This window comes from Pongo pygmaeus, chromosome 12 (assembly GCF_028885625.2).
Source record: "Pongo pygmaeus isolate AG05252 chromosome 12, NHGRI_mPonPyg2-v2.0_pri, whole genome shotgun sequence".
NCBI classification, from domain to species: domain Eukaryota; kingdom Metazoa; phylum Chordata; class Mammalia; order Primates; family Hominidae; genus Pongo; species Pongo pygmaeus.
In genome coordinates, this window is record NC_072385.2 from 105,530,040 (window position 1) to 105,554,263 (window position 24,224).

Genomic DNA, 24,224 nt, shown 5'->3' on the forward strand with positions numbered 1-24,224 from the left:
TTCAATCTTAATTCATTTTATTCTACAAAATGCTACTCAACTGAAAGTGGAAATGCTAACCCCCCTCCCCCAAAAAAATCGCAAGGGAAAGAAGTTTTAATATGTTCTTTCTTCCATAGCAGCAAGCTTTTTCTAACAAGCTTTCTTTAGTGCAAATACTGTAGGCTTGTATTACATACAGTAAAACAACAAAACAACAACAACAACAACAACAAAAAAACACCACCAGAAAGGCTTCCAAACAAAGCTACTCCTCAATTTTCAAAACTATACAAAGATTTTGAGCTTGCGGTTCTGCCTGGAAGGTCCATTTAGGAGACTCTCCAATGGGACCATTTCACCAGTACTTTAAAAAAAAAAAAAAAAAAAGTGCCCAGAAAGGTAATTAAATTCCCCATAGAGCCATATGAACCATATACAACTTGTTTGCCTCCAGAGTCTTACAGCTGACTTTACTCCACGTCATTAACATATCTCAAATACAGATGCACAAAGCTTATTTTCTACTATACACCAAAATACTATATATATACACATCTCCCACGGCAGAAAAAACACCCTGATACCCTACTCTTTATACAAAGTCAAATATTTTCTTCCTCAAAATCAAGTAAACACAAACTAAAATAAATGGAATAAACTTTTAATCATACAGAGAAAATAATTTTTGAGAATCAGGACAGGATCTTCCACTGCGTTCTCTTACAATGTAGATGTCTTGGCGACCACTGTCCCCAGAGGAATGAAAATCCACCTTTAAAAACAGAACCTTTTTATACAGTTTATACAGCACAAATCACAAACCACTTTAGAAACAAAAATGCGTTATCCCAAATTTAAAAAAAAAAAAAAAAAAGGAAGCGAGAAGAGAGAGAGGAACGGAGTATTTTAATGCTATCAGTTTCTATTCAGGCTTGATACAACATAAAGAAGATGTAAACATTTAAAATAAATAATAAAATAAATGTCAATTTCTTCTCCCCTTCCCTTTCCCATAACTCTCTCAAAATTTGATCCAGCCCCTCCTGAACATGTCGTCAAGCATTGGATAAATTAAACCCCTTGGTTGATGTATGGCCAAAACACTAGAAGCATAAGAAGATGCCAGATTCATAGTGGGATGACTGGGTTTCCTTTTAAAAAGCTACAGGACACAGGCACGCCTGGAAATGTATACACACATGCGCACACACACAGCCCAACCTGTCAATAAATAGTGAGATGCTGGCTTTTAAGATGAATGCCAAAACAACTCAACAAGCAGAAGGTAGCAAAGACCCCTTAAGTTTTTTAAAGAAAGTTCACATATCACATATCCTATTGGTCCCCAAATTCTCTAAGGACTTGGGTTACCCCTCTGACCATCTGAGGAGCGCACAGGAGCACATGGTGGGGTAGAAGGAGAGGTATGGAGTGGGAGAATATTGTAGGGGATAAGTCCTTGAGAACAAACATCAGACTGAAGGCAATCTTACCTTGGATCTTGACGACAGACCTCACCTCTAAGTGTTTCTGCTTATCCATTACTTAGGGGCCTTTTATAAAGAGATGTCCTCATCCCTTAGTCTCATCCTAACGAGGATCTATATAAAAGCGCCTAACACAGTGCCTGGCACATAGTAGGTGTATTCTTTTCCTTCCTAAAGGGGGCACAAAGATGTCCGATCAGGAAAGGAAATCGACCTGAAAGTTAAATGGCGAGATTGCATTTGCACTGTTGGTCCATCAAGAAAAAGAGAAAAAAAGTCCCAGTGCTCCAGACAATTCAACCACACTTGGAATCAAGTGAGAGCAGAGGGAGATTCCTTTCCCCAAAGCCTGAGAAAGAGAAGCAGCAGCCCCAGATGGCTTTTGACTTTGAGATGCTTGTGTGACACACCTGGCCCCCAACACAGGCAGAATGATGTTTGACTCTGAAAACCTCCCCAGTCAATTCTCTGCTTGGAGCCGGCTCCAGCAATTTCCTAAGCCTCAGCCGGTATCTCCTCTCCTTCCTGTGCCAGCAGCTTCCTCATTCAACTGGCCAGGGAGAGGACTATTCGCAGAAAGGCTGCCCAGGAGGCCAAGAAGACGGTGTGTTTTACACAAGCTGATCACAGTGCCTGCCCTGTGCCGTCCCAGAGCTGCCTGCAGCCCAATCAGAGTCCACACCTCCGAGCTGCCTTGCAAGTGGAGCCATGAGAAGCACAGAAGTTCCTAAGCCAAACACAAAGGCAGCCCCAATGCAGCTGTTCCCATAGCTGGAGCCATGGAGGTGTCTGGTGATTCTGGAGCAAGGGTGTGTGTGTGTATGAGAGAGAGAACTTGGAGGGCAAGCCATAAGGAAGTAAAACTCAGGATATGCTCACGACTTAGGTGTGAATATTCAGTCTTCCCCAAATCAAATCACCTCTGACTTCGGGGAAGCTGAACAACCTCCTATGACAAAGCCTGGGGGTCTTCACAGGGAACGTAGCTCAGAGTCCTCTTACAGTCCTGTGTGTTGGCTGAACGTTTGCCTTCTGCTGGTCCCAACACCAACACAGCTTGAAATCTGAACTGAAGCCAAGTTGTGCCTCAGGAATTTGTCCAGCCTGGCCACAAATCAGGCTGTGACCTGCACGGGGATCTTTGCTGCACAAAGTGGGGTATAAGGGGGCTTTCAGAAATAAAAGACAAGAAAGCAGCTTCATTTAAGAAATACCTATATGCACAAAAAAGAAAATAGCTCCCACTTGGCTACAAATACCACTTGAGATGATTACCCCTGTGAGAGCTGAGTGCACCCCAGTTTTCTCTGCCCATCTCCTGCTACTCCTGGCTCATTCTGCTGCTTGGATTCATCTCAAGCCAGAAACCCAACTGCCCAATCTTCTTAGAAGGGTCCCTCCCAGAGCCCCTGGGAAGCCGGGAGGGTGGCATCACAGCCAACGGATGCAGGACATAACATTTTTAAAGTATTTTAAACAAAATCCTTTCTCTTTGAAACTCTCCTTTCTGCATCACTTGTACATGTCCCTTCCAGTCCCACTGGCCCATGTACTTTAAGCTACGGCTGTTCCACTCTGTGTGTCTAGTGCACGAAAGCGGTCATGTTCATGAAATAACATGCGAGAGAACAGCTGTGTGAATGTGTCACTGCTTTCTCCACGGGGGATCTTAATTGATCTTTCAAACGAGGATACCGTGACCTCTAGAGCTGAATCCCCAGCAGCAGAGTCTTTTCAGAGCACAAGCCCCGCAGAGGCTGGTTCTGGCCAGGAGCTACTCCCTGGATTCCTGTCAAGGCCCTGCTGGACAAGAACCTCGGCAGGAGCCATACCCGGGGGAGAAAAGGCTCAGAGGGGTAGGCAGCAGGGACCCTGCTGAGCTGTGCTCCTGCTGGAGGTCAGGGGGACCCTTCCCCAACCCCGTGAAAGGGGGCAGCTCTCCTGCAGTGGGAAGCAAAACATCCTATCTCCAATTCCAGCAGCCAGAAAGATTCAACAGACAACCAGGAATGGCGCATGAGCCACAAGCCACAGCGACAACTCAGGCCAGCTGCTCACAGCTTGCTTGCTGCCCGGGCCAGAAGAGCGCACTGGGGTGGGGACAGGGGAGTGTAAAAGAGAAAGCACTTGATCCAGCAGGTGGCAGATGACCACAGAGGGCAGGAAAGGCCCGGCGCCCTGCGGGGAGGTGAGCAGCCAGGACAGGCTGAGCAGGTGCTGGGGCAGCAGCTGCTGCAGACGCCACTCTAGTGACGGCCTCCCGCCTCCCTCCCCTGCCTCTCCATCCTCGGCAAATGCTTCTTTGAGGCTTGGGGAGGGGCTGCCTGGCAGCAATCTGGGGAAGGTCCAGGCCCATGCTCATTAAATCTCTGTGGGTGGTGTCACCCTGAAAGCCAGGGTGGGGGAAAGGCGGAGCCCGGCAGGGACTTGGAGTATAATGTGTGGCTCCTAGGGAGGGACGCCTCCCTGGTCTGGAGAGAAGGGTCCAGGGGCAGAATGGCAAGGCAGTAATTACAGGAGACGCCCTACTCAAGACACCAGGTGAAGGGAAGCTGGCTAGGACACCCGTGTGGCTTTGTTGGCATGATTCCTGGCCTGGTAATTGGGCGTTTGGCAAACCCAACCTGTGCCCCACTGTCTCACTCACACCCTGTCTTCTGGCCAAGCCGCTCCTCCAGAAGCCGTCTCCGAAGGTGGGCAGGAAGGGTCCTCTGAGCCTCCCAGTGATGGCAGCATCTCCTTGAGAGCTCAGGGAGCCCCGCTGGGAGTTCTGGAGATGATGACTGGGAGGCGTCAGGGTAGGGAAGGCTCTGTATTGCACTTTGTCCCCTTCTGGACAAGTCAGCCCCTGCAGAAGAGTCACCTGCTGCCCCATCTCCAGAAATGAAGAGCTTTAATATTCAGACCACCCAGATGAAATGTCATGGCAAATTTGATAAAAACCAAGAGGGAGTGAAACTGACGCTGGGGGAGGGAAGGGGCAAGTCGAGGGAAGGTGAAACCAAAAGGCACTGAGCATGCGTGGCGGGGCAGGGAGGGACACCATCACTCCAGAGACAGTATGGTAACAAAGGGACAGGGATGGTCCAGGCCAGCTTCAGGCTCTTCAGAAGCCAGAGAGATGTCCAAGTCTACCAAACCGAGTTCTCCAAGGCTTTTCAAGAAATGGGATTTGCTTGCAAGATGAATGAGGGAGGAGGTCCCATGGCTTCCAAGAGATCAACCCAAGTCTTCCAATACTCACTGCCAAGTCCCACCTGGGTCCCCCAGAGCCAGGAAGCTCCCTGGCAGGTCCCCCTCTTGCCCTCACGGCCCTGGAGCGCTTGAAGGTGCTGGTCCCTGGGAAGGGGGAGCGAGGAGGACCCCCTCCAGAGCTGGGGAGGAAGGTGCGCTGGGTTACAGAGCCAGCAGAGTCGGGGAGTTCAAGGAGTCTGATGACTGGTCCCCGCTGCTACTGCTTCTGCGGTGAGCCTTGGAGCAGGACTCGGAGGGAGATGCGGGTGACTCCTGCTCCAGGACGCTAGGATAGGTGAAGACGAGGTTCGAGGTGCCCGGAGTGACAGCAGGTGTGGAGGTCACAACGATGGGGGTGTGCAGGGGCTCCTCGCCATAGAAGCCCCCAGCAATGCTGATGGGCTTGATGACAGAGCGCTGGGCCTTGTCCAGCCCCGCCGACGAGGACGAGGGGCTGTCCTCTTCCAGGGGCTCCTGTTTCACCACTACAGCGCCCACCGCGCCACCCCCACTGCGCATGGGCTGTAGCCCAGGGGCTGGGGGCGATCGGCGCTCCTCGGGGCTAATCTTGCACACTGGGCCGTGAGCCACCAACATGAACTCCAGCTTCTCCTTCTCCTTCTGCAGCTCAGCAATCTCCTTCTGCAGGCCTGACTTCTCCTCCTCCAGCTCCTCTGTCTCCTGCCATGGAAAGAGAGGGATGTGAGGGACAGCAACCTGCCAGGGATCAATCTAGGCAGGAAAGAGAAAACCAGTAATGTCCTCAGACACTGTGAGAGGAGAGGCTCACACACCTAACCACAGACCCCGCTGGTCTGAGTCTCTCAGTCACCTGGAGGCTCAATATTCCTTTCATTTCCAAAGAAGGAAAGTCAGCTTGGAGACGGGCTAAGACAGCAACTGCAGCTGCCATAACCTAGCACCTACTTTGTGCAGGGCACTGTGTTAAGCACTTCAGAGATGATCTCATTCAATCTTCCAGGAGTTTTTGGAAGCAGATGTTATCATCATCCCATTTTGCTGATGAGGAAACTGAGGTTCAGAGGGGTTCTGTTAATTTTCCAAAGTCACCGAGCTAGCAGGTGGGGTAGCCCAGATTTGATTCCCAATGTATCTGACTCCAGAGTCTATGTTCTATGGCCTTGGTGCCAGGACTGCCCCCTCGGTACCCCTGAGGGATGAGTACTGCAGAGATCTGCACGGAGAAGGGGTCACGGAACACAGCTCTACCCACCTTTCTCCTTCTCTTACTCCCCAACCCCATGCCAGCCCACCTGTGGATGGATAAACGCTAAGCCCTAGGCTGCTAGAGAGTGGAGACTTTGTCATGCACACTCCTGTATCCCTAGCACCTAGAACAGTGCCTGGCTTCTCAGAAGTGCTCAGCAAATCCCTGTGGGATTATCACAGCCTCTCCTCCTCCCTTTTTTTGCTCCAATTTCTTTTTTTTTCCTTTCTTTTTTTTTTTTTTTTTGAGATGGAGTCTCGCTCTGTCTTACCCAGGCTGGAGTGCAGTGGCATGATCTTGGCTTACTGCAGCCTCTGCCTCCCGGGTTCAAGCTATTCTCCTGTCTCAGCCTCCCGAGTAGCTGGGACTACAGGCACCTGCCACCACACCCAGCTAATTCTGTAATTTTTCGTAGAGATGGGGTTTCACCACATCGGCCAGGCTGGTCTCGAACTTCTGACCTCAGGTGATCCACCCACCTCGGCCTCCCAAAGTGCTGGGATTACAGGCATGAGCCACAGCGCCTGGCCTTTTGCTCCAATTTCTTAAGCACATATTTCAGGACTCCCAGAACCCTCAGAGAACATTTGGTTCAGCCACCATGCTTGACACAGAAGTAATGTGACAGCCTGAGAGGGTCTGTGAGGATGCCAGGGTCACCCCGCGAAGACCTCAGCCCCCTTCTTTCATCCCCAGGCAGAGAAGCAGAAGCGAGCAAGTGCACGTGGAGGGGCCGTTGTGGGAGGGGAAGAGGTGTGTGTCACCAGCCTCCTCCTCACGTTTTCCCTAACATGGATTCCTGTTCATCAGTGAGGACATACGGGCAAGGGCTTCGTTCAGCAGAGTACAGCATATTCCGGAGTGAAAAACAGTTTCCGTCTGTCTCAAGGGTCTGACGAACGTCATGAGCTTCTGAGAGGCTTCCTGTGGAGGATGTGGCTCAGGGGCCTGGGTGGCTGGGTCAGAGGGCGGGGGAGGCGGGGGAGATGGGTGTGAGGCCTCTGGGAGGAGGGGAGGAAAGTAGAGGAGCCTCAGGGGGCAGGGCTATTCTGGGGAGGGTGGTGAGGAGCGCCACATGGGGCACAGCTCCTTGAAGTGCCAATCAGAGAAAGGTTAGTGGTGGGATGGCCCGCTGAGGAAGTGGATTGTGGATCTGCCTCACCTGGGAATGAAGAATTCCCACTCATCCTCCCCGGCTCTAACACCTCCGAGGGACATTACTACAGGCATCACAGAATTCACGCAATTCAATTCATTCAACACCCCAGAGTGAGGGCTGCAGGACAGAGAAAGACAAGCCTAAGCGGGTAGATGGTACCTGGGAACATTAACTCAAGTGAGAGGATGGGCCGGACGCGGTGGCTCACGCCAGTAATCCCAGCACTCTGGGAGGCCAAGGCAGGCAGATCACCCAAGGTCAGGAGTTCGAGACCAGCCTGGCCAACATGTTGAAACCCTGTCTCTACTAAAAATGCAAAAATTAGCCGGGCATGGTGGCAGGCACCTGTAATCCCCACTAGTTGGGAGGCTGAGGCAGGAGAATCGCTTGAACCCAAGAGGCAGAGGTTGCAGTGAGCTGAGATCGTGCCACTGCACTCCAGCCTGGGCGACAAGAGCGAAACTCTATCTCAAAAAAATTATAAGAACAAAAAAAAAGTGAGGGGATGTTTTCTAAAGCCCCATCCTGGGCAGTCACTGTGAGGACCACTGACAGAGTCTCTCTCATCTCCTCACTCTGAAAGCATTCCACTGGGAGAGTCAACCCTGGCTCGGGGCTTCCTCCATACAGCACACGGCCCTTCCTGCAGGGCTAGGCTCTGAAGGGAGTTACGTGACGTTGGTCAGGTCAAGCTTAACAGAGGGAAGGGCAGGGCTGTGGGTCCCCAGGTCTGGGCAATTAGGCGGCACGGGAGAGTGACTCACAAGAGCAGCATGCGGTACCATGGCCACAGCTCTGAGTTCATGATAGAGGTGGGGAACCCGCCTGCCCATAAAGGAAATGAGAAAACCCCAAGAAAATACAACCCGGCTGCCACGTGACCCATCTCCAACAAGACCTCTCCCTGGCCCAACCCAGAGTGCTTAGGCCAGGCTGGGCCACTCCTGATGGCTGCAGGCATGGGAGTGGCTGGAACCTTGGGAAGCAGCCCTGGATGGGGCAGGTCTGGACCTGCCCTGGCTCCCACCCTCCACCATCCCTCACCCAGGAGCCCCCACAGTTCTGTGAGCAGAGAACACTCAGGTGCTGTGTAAAAAACGTGGCTAGCACCCCCACAGAAGGTTGTTCATTTCTTCCCTCTGGGCCCTGGCTGGTGCTAAACGCCACCTCCCTCTCTCTTTTTTCAATCAACACAATGCTGACCCATGTGTCCAAAGGAAGGAAAGCTCTATCTCCACTGACTCATCTGTAGGGCACTTGTGGGTAAGGAGACAGCTGTGGGAGAGAGGATCAGGACCCCTGGGGCTCTCACTCCAGCCCACCCAGAGGTGCTCCCACCCTACGCAGAGTTCCTCACCGCCTGCAGCTTCTCTGTCAGCTCCCGGCGTCGGTTCCGGCACTTGGCTGCAGCCAGCTTGTTCCTCTCCCGCCGGATGCGACGCTTCTCCTCCTCTTCAGGAGACAGCTAGAGGCCAAAGCCAAGGATCATGATTAGAACAGAGACAATGGTTCACAGCATTTTTGAAAAACTGTATTTTAAGTAACGCAAGAAGCCCTTCTGGAAATGGAGAAAGGAGGAGAAAGGGCGAGAGGAGCATGGCTGGACTCAGAGGCCCCAGAACATGTGGATCCCTGATGTCTGGCTGCCTGGGAGGGCTCTTTGAGCTGAATCTGCCCCGGAAGGTGATGTCCAAGTTTAAAGTCCATGTTTAAACAGGACAGCAATGGGTCAGAGATTCACCGGCCCAGGCATGATGGCAGCACCTGTCACATCAGCCCTGATTCAGTGCCCAGGCCAGAGAGAAGGAGCTGGGGATGCTTCTCCAAGAGTCCCCTCCTGCCAGCCAGGCGTGGCCCCACCCACTTAAGCAGCTTCTTCCAAACCCTGGCTAATTATTCCTCCCATCACTCTGCCTGCTCTGCAAGCCTCATTATCCCCATTTTGTTAAGTAGCTGGGCCTGGAGTCCCCACATAGGTAAGAACCACCCAGGGGGGAATGTTATCTTGCTGATGGGCGGGCCAAGAGTGCCACTCCACTCCCAATTTCCTCTGCCAATCCCAGGGTGCCAGCTGCTCACGGTTCAACCCCAGGTACTCCCCCACATGCCTGGTACAGTGCTAAGTTGGACAGGACAAGCAAAAGGAAGAGGAGCCCCCGGCAGGTAAAATCCTGCTGCCCACTCAACAAGTGAGTACCTGGTTCCATGTGCAAGATGCAGTTCTAGGGGCTTGGGATTTATCTGCGAACCAAACAAAGGAAGATTCCCCTGCAAAGAGCGTAGGATCTAGCTTCTTCCAGTGAGACAGTTAGGAACTTGTCACTCACACCAGAGAGCATGAACTCTGCTCTACTGAGCAGGGCAAATGCTCTGGTTCCACAGAGCCCTGCAGAGCTGTGACCCCAATGCCTCTCTCAGGCAGAGATGACACAAGGAGATGGCTGTGGGCCAAAGCAGAAAGCAACGCAAAGGGAAAGACCACCCATTCAGTTATCAAACATTGACTGCACACCTACTAAGTGCCCGGTGCTACACTAGGAGCTTAGAAGATCTCAAGGGGAGTAAGACCTGGGTCAGCTCTCACAGGACACCTGGGGGCAAAATCAAAGCTACTTTTGGAGGAGCAGGGAGAAGCTACCCCAAGGAGGGATACTGCCTGGACTTCAGGTCACCCCATGAAGGAAAGAGCCACTGTCCTGGTTGGGTCCAAGTCAGAGTCCCACAGTGCTCCCTTTAGCCCTTGAGGTCTGTTGCTGTGATGTTTTGAACAGCAAAGAGAGGACAATCATCACAGCACCAGAGAGGACAATCCCATGCCTGTCACACAGAAGGAGGGCCACAGCCCGGCTGAGGTCATGAGGCCATTTGACCAAAGCCCTGAATACTTGCTGCTCCTAAACCTGTCTTGTCTTGAGCCTGGCAGAATTGCCAAGAAAGCCTTATGGCCCTGCTGCAGGCCTGGGTTTAGGGCTCACCACTGAAAGGGCCACCAGGGCTCCTCTTAAGGCCCAGGAAGCCCCCTAGATCCCTTGCTAATGAGGGGCAGAAAAGAAGGAGGCTGGCCTTGACCCACTTCAAGCCCTCCTTCCCCCTTGGCTGCTTCTGGACAACTTTTGGCCTCCTGACTGACCTAGAAGTCTCTCCCCTGACTGGTGAGGTGTGGGGCAACTTGTGGGAGCTGTCGACATAGGAAGTGTTCAGGGGCGGTGAGATCAACATGGTTCCAGCTTGAGTGTGTCAGCAGCACCATGTACCCACCCACAAGCCACACACACCCTCCACTCCCCACCTCCTCAGAGTCGCTGCCACAGGGCACAGAGGGAACCTCCCAGGCGGGCTCCAGAGGAGGCCTATGAGGCACCAGGCCGGCTCCAGAGGCAGGCTCCTCCCTAGCAGGGAGGCTCGGGGAGGCTGAGAACGGCCGGAGTAAGCTTCAGAGCAAAGCCCTGAGGGCTGGGAACCTGAACAGCCAAAGTTCTAGGCTGCCACTGCCCAGGCTTCCTCAAAGCTGCTGGGAGATGTGTGAATTCCCAACTAACGTGGGATAAAATGCTCCTTGTTCTCTCCCTCCCTCTCAAAAAAGGAAGGAAACTCTCCAGACAGATTGTATGAGGCACGCCTAGGTGGTGTGGTGGGAAAACCACAGGGCTAAAGGTCAGGAGAAGCGGGTTCCAGTGTTGGCTCTGCTACTAATTCACTGTGAGACTCTAACAGGGCCCTTCGCCTTTCTGGGTCTCTGTCTCCTTGTCTATAAAATGGGTACAAAGGGAAAATGAGAAAAGATGGTCTCCAAAGTCCCTTCTGGATATAAACTTCTAAATTTGGTGTGAGGTAGGCCCAGAAGAGAATGGAGAGCGTGGCCGGGCACGGTGGCTCACGCCTGTAATCCCAACACTTTGAGAAGCTGAGGCGGGCGGATCACCTGAGGTCAGGAGTTCGAGACCAGCCTGGCCAACATAGCAAAATCCCATCTCTACTAAAAGTACAAAAAAAATTAGCCAGGCATGGTGGTGCGTGCCTGTAATCCCAGCTACTCAGGAGGCTGAGGCAGGAGAATTGCTCGAACTGGGGAGGCGGAGGAGGTTGCAGCGAGCCGAGATCGTGCCACTGCACTCTAGCCTGGGCGACAGAGCAGGACTCCATCTCAAAAAAAAAAAAAAAAAAAAAACAGAGAGAATGAAGAGCATTCAGCACATCCTCGGGCTTTGTGGTCCTGCTAGCCCCAAAGAGTCCCTGGCAAGCCTGGCTCTCACTCAGGATCACTTATATCCCAGAAGAGTCCAGCTCATCAATGAGTATAAGGCTTTGCACCTTGGATTCCGTGAAGGAAGCATATTTATAAAGGTCATTATAAGCTTGGCCACTGCAATATTTACAACTGCAATTATAGAAAACAACTGTGAGGAGGATACTGGCCACTTGCTCCAGCAGCAGAGGCCCAACATGCAGCTGCGAATCCATTACAGTGTCTAGCAGACACACCTCCCCAAGTGGCTCTGCACCGTGGTTCCGCCATTAACAGAACAAACCAGCAAGTAGTGGATACAAGACCCAGCTTTGTCCTCGGAGGAGCAGAGCTCCCGAGAAAACTTCCAGTTTCTTGGTGTGGTGATCCCTGTAATTCCAAGTATCCTGAGGTCTGGATCTACCCTGACCTGTTTGAAAGGTCCGTATATTGGAACATTGTGGCCCTGGGGATCACAGAGTGAAGATGGACAGTGGCTGAAATGAGGAAGGGTTCCAAGGCTGTCACTGGAATAGTTTTCCAGGATAACAATTCATTTGAAAAAGGGATTCCACTGCTAAAGTATTTTTCCCTTCCCTGGGCTCAGGGTGGCATAGCCTTGGGGAAAGAACACTGCATAGGGGGTCCAGGGAACTGGGATCTAGCCCAGACTTCCCCACTCACTGGCCGAGTGGCCACACACAGGTTATGTCTGGCCCTTGCTTGTATCATCTGACATGGGGGAGAGATGGGGCACTCTGAGGCTTTATCCCATTCTTTCTGGAATTATGCATGATTCTGATTTCCCTTTCCAAGACCAGGGGACTTGGCACTGCCCTGGCTCACTGCTGATCCAGGCAATGAGCCTCTTGAGTACTAGGTAGGTGCTGCCTAAATAGCAGAGCCCCCCTTCCCCATTTTCTGGCCTCCCTCCCCAGCCAAGTTAATTCTTTCTCAAAGCTGAGCTCCTTGAAGAGAAAAGGGCTGATGTCTGGCCTCCCCTGCCTCATCCTCCTGTCTGTTCATGCCGCTGAACAGACTCCTAAGGCCCCAGAGTTACTGCACCGCTGGAACATGCATTCCAGGCCCCTGAAATGGGCTCCTGCTCCGAGTTGGAGGCCTAGAAGACTGAGGAGGAATGGGAAGTCGTGGGTAGTACCAACCCAAAGCTTGACCCCGTAGGTCTGCTGGGTGCCTGGCCTGCACTAGACCGTGGGAGACAGCTAAGGGATAATCCTAAAAAGCTCACAGCCAGGGTTCATTGGCTGCTTGTCCCATGGCCCTTTTGCCAAGGATCAGAGAAGGATCCTGCTGTGGGCAGGTCGTAATGGTCCTTCCCATCTGTAGCCAAGTCCTGGCTTGCAGGGACCATGATCTCCATTTTGTGGCGAGATGACAGAGCCAGCCTGAGTCTTGGCTCTCCAGTGAGGGGGATGACGTGCTCTTCAACCCCTAGTTCCCTTGTCTCCCCTGCTCTCAGAACATTAACCCTACCAGTCTGCAGAAAAACGTTCTGTGTTTCTGGGGCTCTGAAAGCCACTGACGTGGCTCCTTCCCACTGGTCTGAGCTGTACCTGCTCATCTCTCCTCCTGCGGCCCACGGTGGTGCCAATGGTCTTGATCACACCGGGTCTTGGGAGGGCCATGTGTCCAGGGACAGAGGCCAGGCCCGGCAGGGGGCTGTAGGGGTGCGAGCGAGGGTACGGGTTGGACATGGAGGTGATCACTGTGGGCTGCACCATCCACTGCAGGTCCTGGCTGGTCGTGATGGCGTTGATGGTGGGGATGAAGGCACTGCCTGAGCCAGGCATATCTACCCGGAATTTCTGAAATGAGGAAAAAAAATACAAATGAGCCAATAAATACTAAGCTGAACAGGATACTTAATAATAATTAAACAGAGCTGAGGCAAAAACCAGCACAGAGCAGGGTCAGTGTTTGGAGGGCAATGTCAGGACCCCAGGTGGGCCTGGACAAGTCCTGTGCATCCAAGAATCAAGGGGGGAATCTTAACTATGACTGGGGCTTCACGTCGGATCTGCTCCCTGACTGGGGTCCTGAGAACTCCATCCCCAGGTGGCTCAGTGAGGATACTGTCATATTCCAAATGACTTCCAAGACAGACGTGGTCCCCAGCACTCACACTCGGTAGGCCCTCTTGGCAGCTCTCCAGGATACACATCTGCAGGATGTGGCACCTGGGTCTCTTAAGCCTCTGAGTTGCCTGCCAACTGTTTGTCAGGGTACCGGCTCAGGACACCTTGAAGGGATTTGCACACCAGTAGCTTTGGACCAACAAAGATCACCAAGGGAGCATACTGTGTCTGCCTTTGTCACTTTCCAAAGAGGTTCAGGACAGAGCTATGACTCCATCAGGGCACAGCCAGGTCCATGAAAAGATGTCCTCTAACCCATGAGACTAACAAGTAGTGGCATTTGCAGCCAGACATCCCTTGCTGTCCTTGTCCCTCCTCCCTTCCCATCATCAGCAACTTGCTTGGGGCAGATTGGCTGAGTGTGTCTCTCTACCCAGCTACATAGGCATTGATCTATGTTCACAGATGTTTCTGTGGGAAACTCTGGTGCTGCTAGTGCAGTTTTCTCCCCGCTTCTTAATTTATGCCCAGACCACATTGCAGAGCTCTCTGGAACATGCTGCAGGAAGCATTCTATTTAAAATATAAGATGATGACAGAGTATAGAAACTAAAATGGGCTGTGCTCCCTAGCAGCTGGTCTTGACCTTTCTCCAAGGCAGCTACTGGAAACTGGAAGAAGCAGGGAGGAGAGAAGAGCCCCCTACTTCCAGCTTTTCAGAGGCAAGTCCCCCTAATGGAACCCAGGTGAACCTTCATCTTCAGATGACTCCTGTGTCCACATAAAGCTTCTCCAAGTAGTTTCTTCCCCACTTAAAAACTGGGTGAGATGATGACAATAGCTAACACTTCCTGGGCACTTACTAAATGTCAGACACCATGTCTTACCTAGATTATCTCACTAATTCTCCCTCTGAGTGAAGAATGACCATTAGCTCCATTTTAGGGACAGATATTTAGGCTTAGTGAGATTAAGTAACTTATCCAAGGCCACATTGCTAATAAGCAGCAGTCAGGATTCAAACCCAGTCCAGCCTGACAAAGAGGCCAGAGCCCCTGAACACAGTGGTATACAAGCTCCTTTGCCATTGCTTCTTTATTCCTCAAAATCCAGCCCTAAGTGCTGGTTATCCACCCCTACTGCCCTCAGACAGAGTGTCAGGTCATCCCCTATAGACCTCCCCTCTCACCGAGAAGGTCCCACAGGTCTGTCTGGCCCCGAATGGAACCCCACTATCATTAGCATGGATGCTGTAGAACCCTCCCTATGCTAGTCCAATCAGACCAACTAGGATAGAAGCATTCGCAGCAATGGAAGCTGGCACCACCATTGTCTTTGCCTTGTCACAACATCAGGGTTCCTGCTGTGTAAATAACGCATAGAGTACCTCACTACAGCTGACAGAGCTGGGGACCCCTTCTTGCTCAATTCCCTGCTATCTGCCTGACCCCAGTCTGTACGGTAGAACGGCTGTGTCACTCCCAGACCACCTCGGGGGCCCAGGCCAAGGGCTTCAGTGAAGAGAGCTGCCCAGCACAATGGATACTGGGATTCTGGAGGAAAGTTACCCAGTGCAATGGATTCTGGGGTTTGGGAGGAGAGCTGCCTAAAGCAATTGGTTCTAGGATTCTGGAGGAAAGTTACCCAGTGCAATGCATTCTGGGATTCGGGAGGAGAGCTGCCTAGAGCAATGGGTTCTGGGATTCTGGAGGAAAGTTACCCAGTACAATGCATTATGGGATTCGAGAGGACAGCTGCCTAGAGCAATGGGTTCCAGGATTCTAGAGAAAAGTTACCCAGTACAATGGATTCTGGGATCCCGTGAAGAGAGCTGCCCAGGGTGATAGATTCCGAGTTGCATTTCTGAAGGCAAAGAAAAGTGGGCTTTTTATCAGGTGCTGACTGAAAGGCAGCAGGTGTGTGCATGTGAAGGAGGGAAGAGTGCAGTGAACAGGAAAGCATCCAAGTGGGAAATGATCTTCAAGGAGGAAAAATGGCCAATTGGGGCTGGGCTGTGAGTAGGCAGAGTCGTGAGAACAGCAGGCATGGCTGAGTGTGTGTAGAAGCACCAAGTCCCAGACAGCTATTTTTTTCCTGAGCTGCTGGATGGGAGGGGCGGGGAGTCAGCACTGCACTCGGGGTCAGGAGGCATGGGGTTGAGGCCTGGCTTAGCCACTGAGTGCCTTGCCCTGGGCTCAAAGACTCAATTCCATGGATGTAAAGGGGAATACTCATCAAACTCACTGCACTGTCATGAGGATTAAATGAGTAGCTACTTGTAATCACAGGCTACAAAAGCACGCCAGTGGTTCTCAACCCTGGCTACACATTAGAATATTCCAAGGAGCTTGTAAAAAACACACTAATGTCAGAGCCTCGCCATTAGACCTCTAAAATAATTGGTTTGGGGCAGGGCTCTGATAAGCTTTTTTTTTTTTTTTTTAAACTCCCAAGGAGATTGTGTTGTGCAGCCAGGGTTGAGAAACATTGCTCCAAACCAATGGAAGGTCACCATCACCACCACCATCATCATTAGATGTGCCTGTGTACTCTGCACAGGAGGCTCCGGGGAGAAGTGCCAGCTTCCCACTCCTGGGAAGCACCCAACTTTTAAATTCCATTTCTTTCCCCAAGCCAGGTTCTGGGTTTGAAATGCACCTGAGGCATTCAGCACAATGGTTTGATATGACCCCCTCCTCCATGGGGAAGCTGTCAGCTTTCCTTTTAGGAAAGCACCTAAGAAAGTCACTCCTCAATTCCAACAAATTAAAGTGCTCCCGTTTTAGGCTTGGGGAACCCAGCAGAAAATCTGAAGCAAAGCTGAGGGACAAAGACCCCTTCAGAATAAGTGGATGCCTATTAGCCCCTCTGAGGCCCTCCAGTCCACCCGCTCTGGAGGGCAGGTCCGTGGTGTGTGCTCCCGGTATACATCAGGCAGATTCCTCGCAGCAATGGCTTGGTCTAGACAAAACAAGACAGCAATAAAAACCAGCCAGGAGGTAATGACTGCCTCTGAAACGCATGTACACCTTGTTTCAGACAGGAGGCAAAGCCATCTGGATAATACACTGGCTTTAAACTGCAAGGAAAACAATGTCCCATCCCCAGAGGGGCCCGGGGCTCTGATAAAGAAGGCTTTTGTCTCCAAGAGGAGCTTCTCTGGGAGACACACAAAAGTTTCAATTAGATCTGGCAGATGGGTCTTGTCTCAACTCCCAACATGTTATTCAGAAACGTGTTATTCAGAAACGTGTTATTCAGACACTGGGGTAGGAGAGAAGAGGTGAAGTTAGGAGTTTGTGGTCCCAGAAGCTAGCCTAGCATTCTTCTATGCCAATAGACCCGAGAATCAGCCAAATGTCACACTGGAGATAAATCGTGGTTCTCTATGGACGAGTTAACACTAAACACAAACCAAGATAGAGCTGCTCAGCTGGGGGGCTACAGGGCAGTTTCAGACCTGCTGCAGTGCCAGGAGTGTGCTGGGAGTGATGGGATCGGGAGAGGTAACCCAAAACCTCACTCGGCTGCCTGGGGCTCTGTAGCCAACATGTCCTCCTCGAGGACACTTTGAAGATGCTGGATGCCTGTGTAGCATTCCAGCCTGGCAAAGCCTCCAAATATTTCACTGTGTCACCCTGTCAACTGCGGGGTGGGCAAGAATGCCTATAAAAGGATATAGTGGTCCCCATCCACCTCCTAGAGCAGAGTTTAGCAAACTTTTGCTGTGAAGGGTCAGACAGCAAATATTTTAGGCTTGGTGGGCTATACGGTCTTGGCTGCAACTCAGTTTTGCCACTGCAGTGTGAAAGCAGCCCTAGATAACATGTAAACAAATAGGCAAGACTGTGCCACTGAATTTTATTTAGAAAAATACTCAAGCCATGGTTTGCCAACCCCTGTCCCAGAGGTTCATTCTCATCTCCCATGCTCAGGTTGGAGGGAAACGAATACAGAGGAAATAAGAAGCAAAAAGTCAGAACTGAGATGTTCCTCCAACCCAGGTAGCCGAGGAGATGGGCTCTCACTCATCAGCTTGAACCTCCAGACCCTGAGCCGATGTTCAAACCCTTACAAGCCTTGTGGTCTTTGGGCATGGAAACTCCCATCACCCTGCTCTACCCTGTTGCGAGGGTGCCACGGGGCTGCTTAGGAAGGATGCGTGTGCTCCTTCCACTGCCAACGAGAAAGACAGCCAAAAACTCGGACTCTCTAGGGCCACCAAACCTCAGCAGGTCAGAGAAGTTCCCCCCACAACAGTTGCTGATTTGTGAAAACTGCCTCCTGAGACTCTATACTGGAGCCTTGGCTTCAGCTATGAACCCATGGCTTTTTGCTGACAGGTATTGGAACTAGGGTTTGGGCCCCTACAGGCCCGGATGGGGCCGAGGGCTTATCCCAGAGACTCGTGAGTGGGCAGAACTGGTATGTGAGATGGAAGTCAGGGTTGGGGTTCTTGGCCCAGCCCCTTGGCCAGGCAATTCTCCATCAGATAGATTTTTGTCTGGGTTATCAAGCATTCAAGCCATGAAGCCCCCTGTGGACTCTGTAACCTGCCTTGCCAGGCAAGCAGGTATGATTGAGTGTATCTAGGAAAGGACTGGGTTCTTTCCCTTTAAGAACCCTTTCTTTAGATTCCCAGGATGGAAAATGGACGATTCCAACATCCTAGAAGATTGGCTCCCGAGAAAAGGAAAGGATAAGGGCACAATCTGTCTCATACTTCCCATCACATCCCCACTGAGGTCCAGTTTAATGCAAATGCTCTGTATTTTTACTGAACCTGGGATGTTCCCCAAAGCCTTCCATAAGGAATTTAACCAGTCTTCACAGGTTCTGCGTTGAACATCACTTTGACCTCTGACCTTTCATTCCTCTCTGAAGAAATACCACTATGTCACAATGGAAACTGTTGCTAGTAAGTTGTGATTTCCCAAAGCGTTACAGGTTACAGTTTATAAACGCTCTCTTAGGTGACTCGCCTCCCTTCAGCCTCCACGCTTTCCTGGGTTCCCTTGAAAGAGTTACTCTATCCTCCTCCACCTGGCTGCCTGCCGGGGGAAGAGAAGCAGGGAAGGAAAGAAACAGAAAGAGAAGGCCTTAGCCCTCGTCCAGGTTCCCCAGCTGCTTCCCTGCCAGGGCCCTTTTGGCCAGAAGCGCCACTCCAAAGCACTGGGGAATTCACTCCACTATTCTGTGGGCCCCTTTGGAACCCCCACAGCTCCCCGGCGGCTCTGTACTCCATGGGAATGACATGTCCTCTCAACCTCCCTTAAAGCCACAGGAAGGTGAGCCTAGGAAAGTCTCACTGCCACGGGACAGGGCCGAGAGACCAGGTGGGCCGGGAGAAATCTTATACCTTCCCTCTCTGGCCCAGGGAGCGGAGATGGGATAGAATTACCAGATGGGGTTTGGAACAGATATATTTGCCTCAATCAGGGCAGCTGCTGTCATTTTGAAATACTGTGGCCACCAAAAGACACCACATACAACATAGATGAGACATATCCACAAAGTAATGATGCTATTTTTTTCTTTGTTTCAACAAATAGAACAGAACGTTCGTCTCCTTAATTCTCACAACCAGTATCTTTATTCCTATCTAACAAATGAGAAAAAAAATCCAAGTTATTGACGGCAAAGGTGCCTGCTTTGGTGTCCTTTGTCGTGGGCGTGCTCTCCCAGGTAGACTCCAGAGGCCTGCAGGACACGGGGTCACACCCTACTCTGGCCTCAGCCTGATCATCCAGATTTGTATGTCAGACTCGGCTCCAAAGAGGCTTTTGGTAATTTCCAAATTCACCCTTCAAAGGACAAAGATTTGTTAGCAGGGAGGATTTTCAAAAGAATACACTGAAAGCAACTGCAAAAGAGGGGGTACTGCAAAACCTTACTGAGTCTAAGCATAGCCGCAGCATTCAGATAAGCATTTAGTCTCCTCAAGGAAAAAACAAGGAAGGGGATGACAGTGATAAGGATGAATAAGTTCTGCTGTGTTTGTATTAAGACAGAGAAGAAAAAAACAAGTCTCCCAATTTTACCCTCACCTTGAATAATAAGACAGGCAGAAGCAGAAACAGGTAGTGGAAATGCACACAGCGTTTTGGATAGGAAAATTCAAATGCCATTCAGACAATACATGACTGCTATTTCACCCCATTCCCTTTGATGAAAAAGTGAAGCTGACTTCCACCATCAAGAATCAGCGGAACAGACAAATTCCTGGGATAACATTTTGTTTGATCCTAATCTACAACATCTGTAAGATCAAGGGGAAAAAAAAAGCACCCAGACCCTTAATCTATGCCTCCCACATTCCCACCAACCGAACAAGCCCCCTCCTAATATAAGCACATAGGAAAACATGCCTTGGGAATTTGAACAAACTGTGAAGGCAACCTAATGAATAGACAGACATCAAAATAGGAAAAGAAAAAAGCACTCCTTTTTTTAAATTTTTTTTTATTATACTTTAAGTTCTAGGGTACTTGTGTACAACGAAAAAGCACTCTTTTTTTAACCAGGTTTTATTTAGAACAAAACAAAAAAGAAGCTCAAAGTCAAGCAGTTCCTAGTTAACCACGGTTAAATATGTGGCATTTATTTGTCCCTCATTAAAAAGAAAAAGCATCCTAAGAATTCCAAACTCACCAATTTAACACTCTCTGGGACTGGAAAAATACATTCCCAAGATAGTTTTCCTAAAAATTTCCCGTAGAGGGCACTAGAGAGGTATGATTGAGGCTAGCTTGGGAATCACAGTCATTTCTGGTAAAAGTTCTTTGATGTGAGGAATGTCCCAGTCTGGTACAGTTGGCGAAAGTTCACTCTGGGGAATTTTGTGTGTGTGTCTGTGTGTGTGTGTGTGTGTGTGTGTGTGTGTGTGTGTGTGTGTGTGTGTGTGTGTGTATCTTGGGAAGGGGTGGTTGAGGAAGAAGAGTGCTAGTCTGGTATTCCTTAACTCCAAAAAGGAAATACTGCCCTTGATTTATTTTCACAAGTTATCTGAGAAACAAATAGCAGCCTTGGAAAAGTTCTAGGTCTTGTTTTTGTTTTGTTTTTTCATTAAAAGGGGGCCCAGCTGATGAAAACAAGTTATGAAATGACCTATGTTTGTGTAACTGGCTGGATTGCGTAATGCTCAGGCCCTGAAACCGTAATAGTCAAGCAGCCAGGCAGGGCATATATCTGGGAGATGTTTTCCTAGGAAAGTTAGGAGAGAAAAAACAGCAAAAGGAAAAATCCAAGAAGGGGAGGTGTGTGCAACGGTTACTGACAAAACAAAATCACCAATGACCAACCTTTGAGATTAAAACTATAACTGGAACAGGAAATATTTTTCATGCCTCAAGTTCCTGCCATATATAAGAACAGAGGCTGTAACAAAGACTAGTCTGCTCCCCCCACCCCCAAAGTCACTGGAGCTCATGGCCATGTGTTAAGATCCAGCTTCATGAAGCTAGAGGGGACGGGAAAGCTCTGGGTTGAAGAACTGGCAACAAACTGATCAGGAATATTGGACCCCCAAAAGAGAGACCTGAAAAAAATAAAATTCACTTCCCCAAAGAAAAACCAGAGAACTGTCTCATATGGATCGGTCCACTGAGATGCCATAAAAGAGAAAGGCCCATCCACTAACTGCCAGGAAAGTCTTCCAGTACAGGAAGCTGAGAGAAATAAAATGATTACAGGTTTTATCTGGTATGTAGTAAAGTTACCTTGAGCCCAAGATCGGGCAAGGTCATAGCACAGACTTGTGAAGGAACAAAAGCCTCTGAGGTCAGACCTTAGGACCACAGAACAATTTTGTTCACAGTTGGAGCAATGACAGAAAAATCCACCCCGTTCCTCCTCGTCTCCCACCCAACCACCACCACACCAAGGAGGGGACAGGCCAAGAAACTTGTCTCAAGTGGCATTACCTTGCCAATCCCTCCGGTTTGAAAGGCGCCTCACACACTGCGGGGCCGAATGGGCAGGCGTCTATGCGAGAACCCCGTGCACTGGTTATTGCTAATTGCAAAATCCTCATGTGTTACAGCATGCTAGGAATTAGCCAACAGCTGCTTTTTGCTTCGGTAATGAGGCCCTATTACACTCTGCTGGACTGAATTCTCTTCCTTCTTCCTAGCACTGGTTTCCTGTCTGATTTTCTTCCAAAACCGGGAATTGCCTCCGCTCACATCCTGGGCTCAAAGCCCTAGTGACACAGATTATTCAGTTGGGGCACTGATGTCCGGTCTGACTTCCCTCCAGGCCCCAGGGTCTATGCTAAACCAGGCAGTGAGATTGTAATACTCCAACGATCACTGCCAAAGACACATTAGGGAAAAGAACAGAGAAGAAATCAAAAGATCCCTTCCTGATTTCAGGGAGGAGGAGACAGACAGGCGTTTGGGGTTTGTTGAACGGGAGAGGGAGGGAGTGGGTACAGACTTCAACCTATTCCCTCATGATGTTTACATTCAATACAAACCACTAGCGGGGCTGGGAAGCAAACATAATCAACAACTTTTCGGATTTCAAACTCATCACCTTGGTGCTCACTACGAAGGGTGCATTGACTGTACCCTCAATGAACAGACTTGGCTGTCTCTACTGTGGGCGCTTACAGGAGCACCATGGGAGGCAGAGGGAAGACAGAAAAGCCATTTTGGGGACTCACCAGGTATAGGGAATCACTTTGGAACAAGGGACCCCCTATCAGATCCAAAAGAGAGCCACGTTCCAAAATTCTTTCCAGCTGAGTCCCCCCCTCCCTGGAAGCCCACCCCAGCCCCTTCTAGAGGCCAAGGCCACCGCCTTATGGAGCATCCCTTGCCGCAGCCAGCTGTGCTAGACTCCACAGATGCTGACCACGGTGGGCTTCATGTTGTATTGGGCCTGCGTTAACCCAGCTCTCTCTCGAGACAGAGCGGGTGGGGGAGCTGCAGCAGAGGGCAGGCACGCCATCAGCACCCCCCGCCAACAGCACCTTCCTGGTATTTATAAACACAGAGATCACACGCACAATCCCTCCAGTGCAAACCAGTCCGGCTGCTTTAGAAACAAGTTGTTTTCTGCTTCCAGAACCACCCAGGGGCCTGCGTGATGTCTCTTCCCCCACCCGACCCCCTCTTCTCTCTGCGGGTCTCCTTGCTCCAGGTACCCCCAGACCCTCAAGGTGCTCCTTCGTTCCTGGGGGGCAGTGCAGCCTCCTGTCCCTGACCCTTACAGAAGACGGGTCGGCGGGGGGGCGGGCGGGCAGGCAGGCAGGGGGCACACAGGCGGCATGGGCCAACCAAGGCTGGCTTCTTGCTTCCTGGCCTTCGCACCTGATTCCCAGAGCGGCAGCCCTCGCCCTCGCTCCAGATTACTTGAAGGAGTCCAACCATGTTTCTGGGTCCCCAACCCCTTTCAGAAAGGAGCTAAGACTGATGGAGAACGGGGAGGAGAGAGAGAGGGCTTTCCTGAAGGAATAGGGTCCCAGGATGTCGAGAGGTGCCAGTGGGTGCAAAGATTTTGTCTGTCCACCACCCAGAGAGAAGACCCGGGGCGGGGGTGGGGGGGGGGGCGGACACCGGAGAGGGGGAGTAGTTCTTGGAAGGAGGTAACAGGCTCCTGGTAGGGGGCCTACAATTCCAGGAGTTTATCTGAGTAAAATATAATGTGAGAGGAAAAGGGCACGTTGTCTCTTCAAGCCCACTCCCCAATCCCCTAGTTTAAAAGAGGGTGAGGGGGAAGGGAAGGACGAAAATCCAGAACTTACAACGGTGGCCCGTAGGTATTTTCTCGCCAAGAAAACGAAAAGAAAGCAAAAGAGGCAGTGGCGGCGAGAGGAGGGCAGGGGTCCGCCCGCGCCGCCAGGTGCACCGGGGCCCGCACCTACCTGCTGGCCGCCGCCGCCGCCGCTGGAGTAGGACTCGGCGTGCGCAGGAGAGCCGCTGCTGCCCCGGGACGAGGTGTCAAAGTTCCCGGGATAATCCTGGTACATGATCCGCGGTGGGGGCCGGAGAGGAAACAGGGTGTTTTTCTTCCCCCGCCCTCGCCGCGGCCGCGCACCGGCTGCTGCGCGCTCGTTTGTCCGCCGGCCGCGCCGCGGGCTCTGGGCTTCGCTCCTGGGTTTCTCCCCCACCGCGGCGGGCGAGGACAGGGAGGCGGCGACACCTCAGGAACAGCGTCCCCCTAGCGTCTCTTACAGCACTTCTTTCCGGCTCTGCGAGCGCCGCGGGACCAGTTGTCCACCCGATCCCTCCCTCTAAAAAGTCGGCGCGGCTCTCGGTCCCTCCCCTGCGCGCGCCCTCCCGCCCCCGCGCGCAGCCGGAGCTCAGCGGGGACCCACGGCCCAATCAAAAATTGGAAATTAAAAAAGACTAGGAGCCCAGTGAGCCTGGCCTGCCAGCCCCGGGGACCCCCGATTTCAGACAGGGCCAAAAAGGCGGAAAGAAAAGCTGTCCGCTGGGAGAAACTTCTGTTTCTTCCTTTTAGAAAAGGAGCCAGAGAATAAACTTCCCGTGGCCGACTCGCCGCGGGAGTTTCAGGGCGGCTCGGATACTTGACTAGGAGAAGGCGGCGTGCGCCCGTCCCGCGGCCCCGAGCGCGCCAGGGGGACAGCGGCTCGTGGGGCTCAAGCAGAGCTGGCGCTGAGAGGGACGCGGCCCCGCTCCCCGCTCCGGCGCCCAGACCTGCACCCCTTCCCCGGCGCCCGCTCCCGGACGGGCCCGCCTCGCCCGACCGCGCCTCTCCCTCTTTCTGTCCCCGCCGAGCGCCGCTCGTTCGCTCGCTCGCTGGTTCGCTCGGAGCCCTAGAGCTCTGCCCGAGATGAGTCACTACA

At 51.6% G+C, this 24,224-nt stretch overlaps 1 protein-coding gene and 1 pseudogene across 1 annotated transcript; both read right to left on the reverse strand.

Annotated features, from left to right (window-relative positions):
• LOC129030116 (uncharacterized) lies at window positions 1–4,344 on the reverse strand (annotated as a pseudogene).
• FOSL2 (FOS like 2, AP-1 transcription factor subunit) lies at window positions 1–24,224 on the reverse strand. Its single transcript, XM_054475024.2, has 4 exons — window positions 23,280–24,224; window positions 12,890–13,141; window positions 8,448–8,555; window positions 1–5,384 (listed from the first exon to the last, which is right to left on the reverse strand). The coding sequence occupies exons 1-4, from the start codon at window positions 23,382–23,384 to the stop codon at window positions 4,866–4,868; spliced, it is 984 nt and encodes a 327-aa protein (XP_054330999.1). The 5' UTR covers window positions 23,385–24,224; the 3' UTR covers window positions 1–4,865.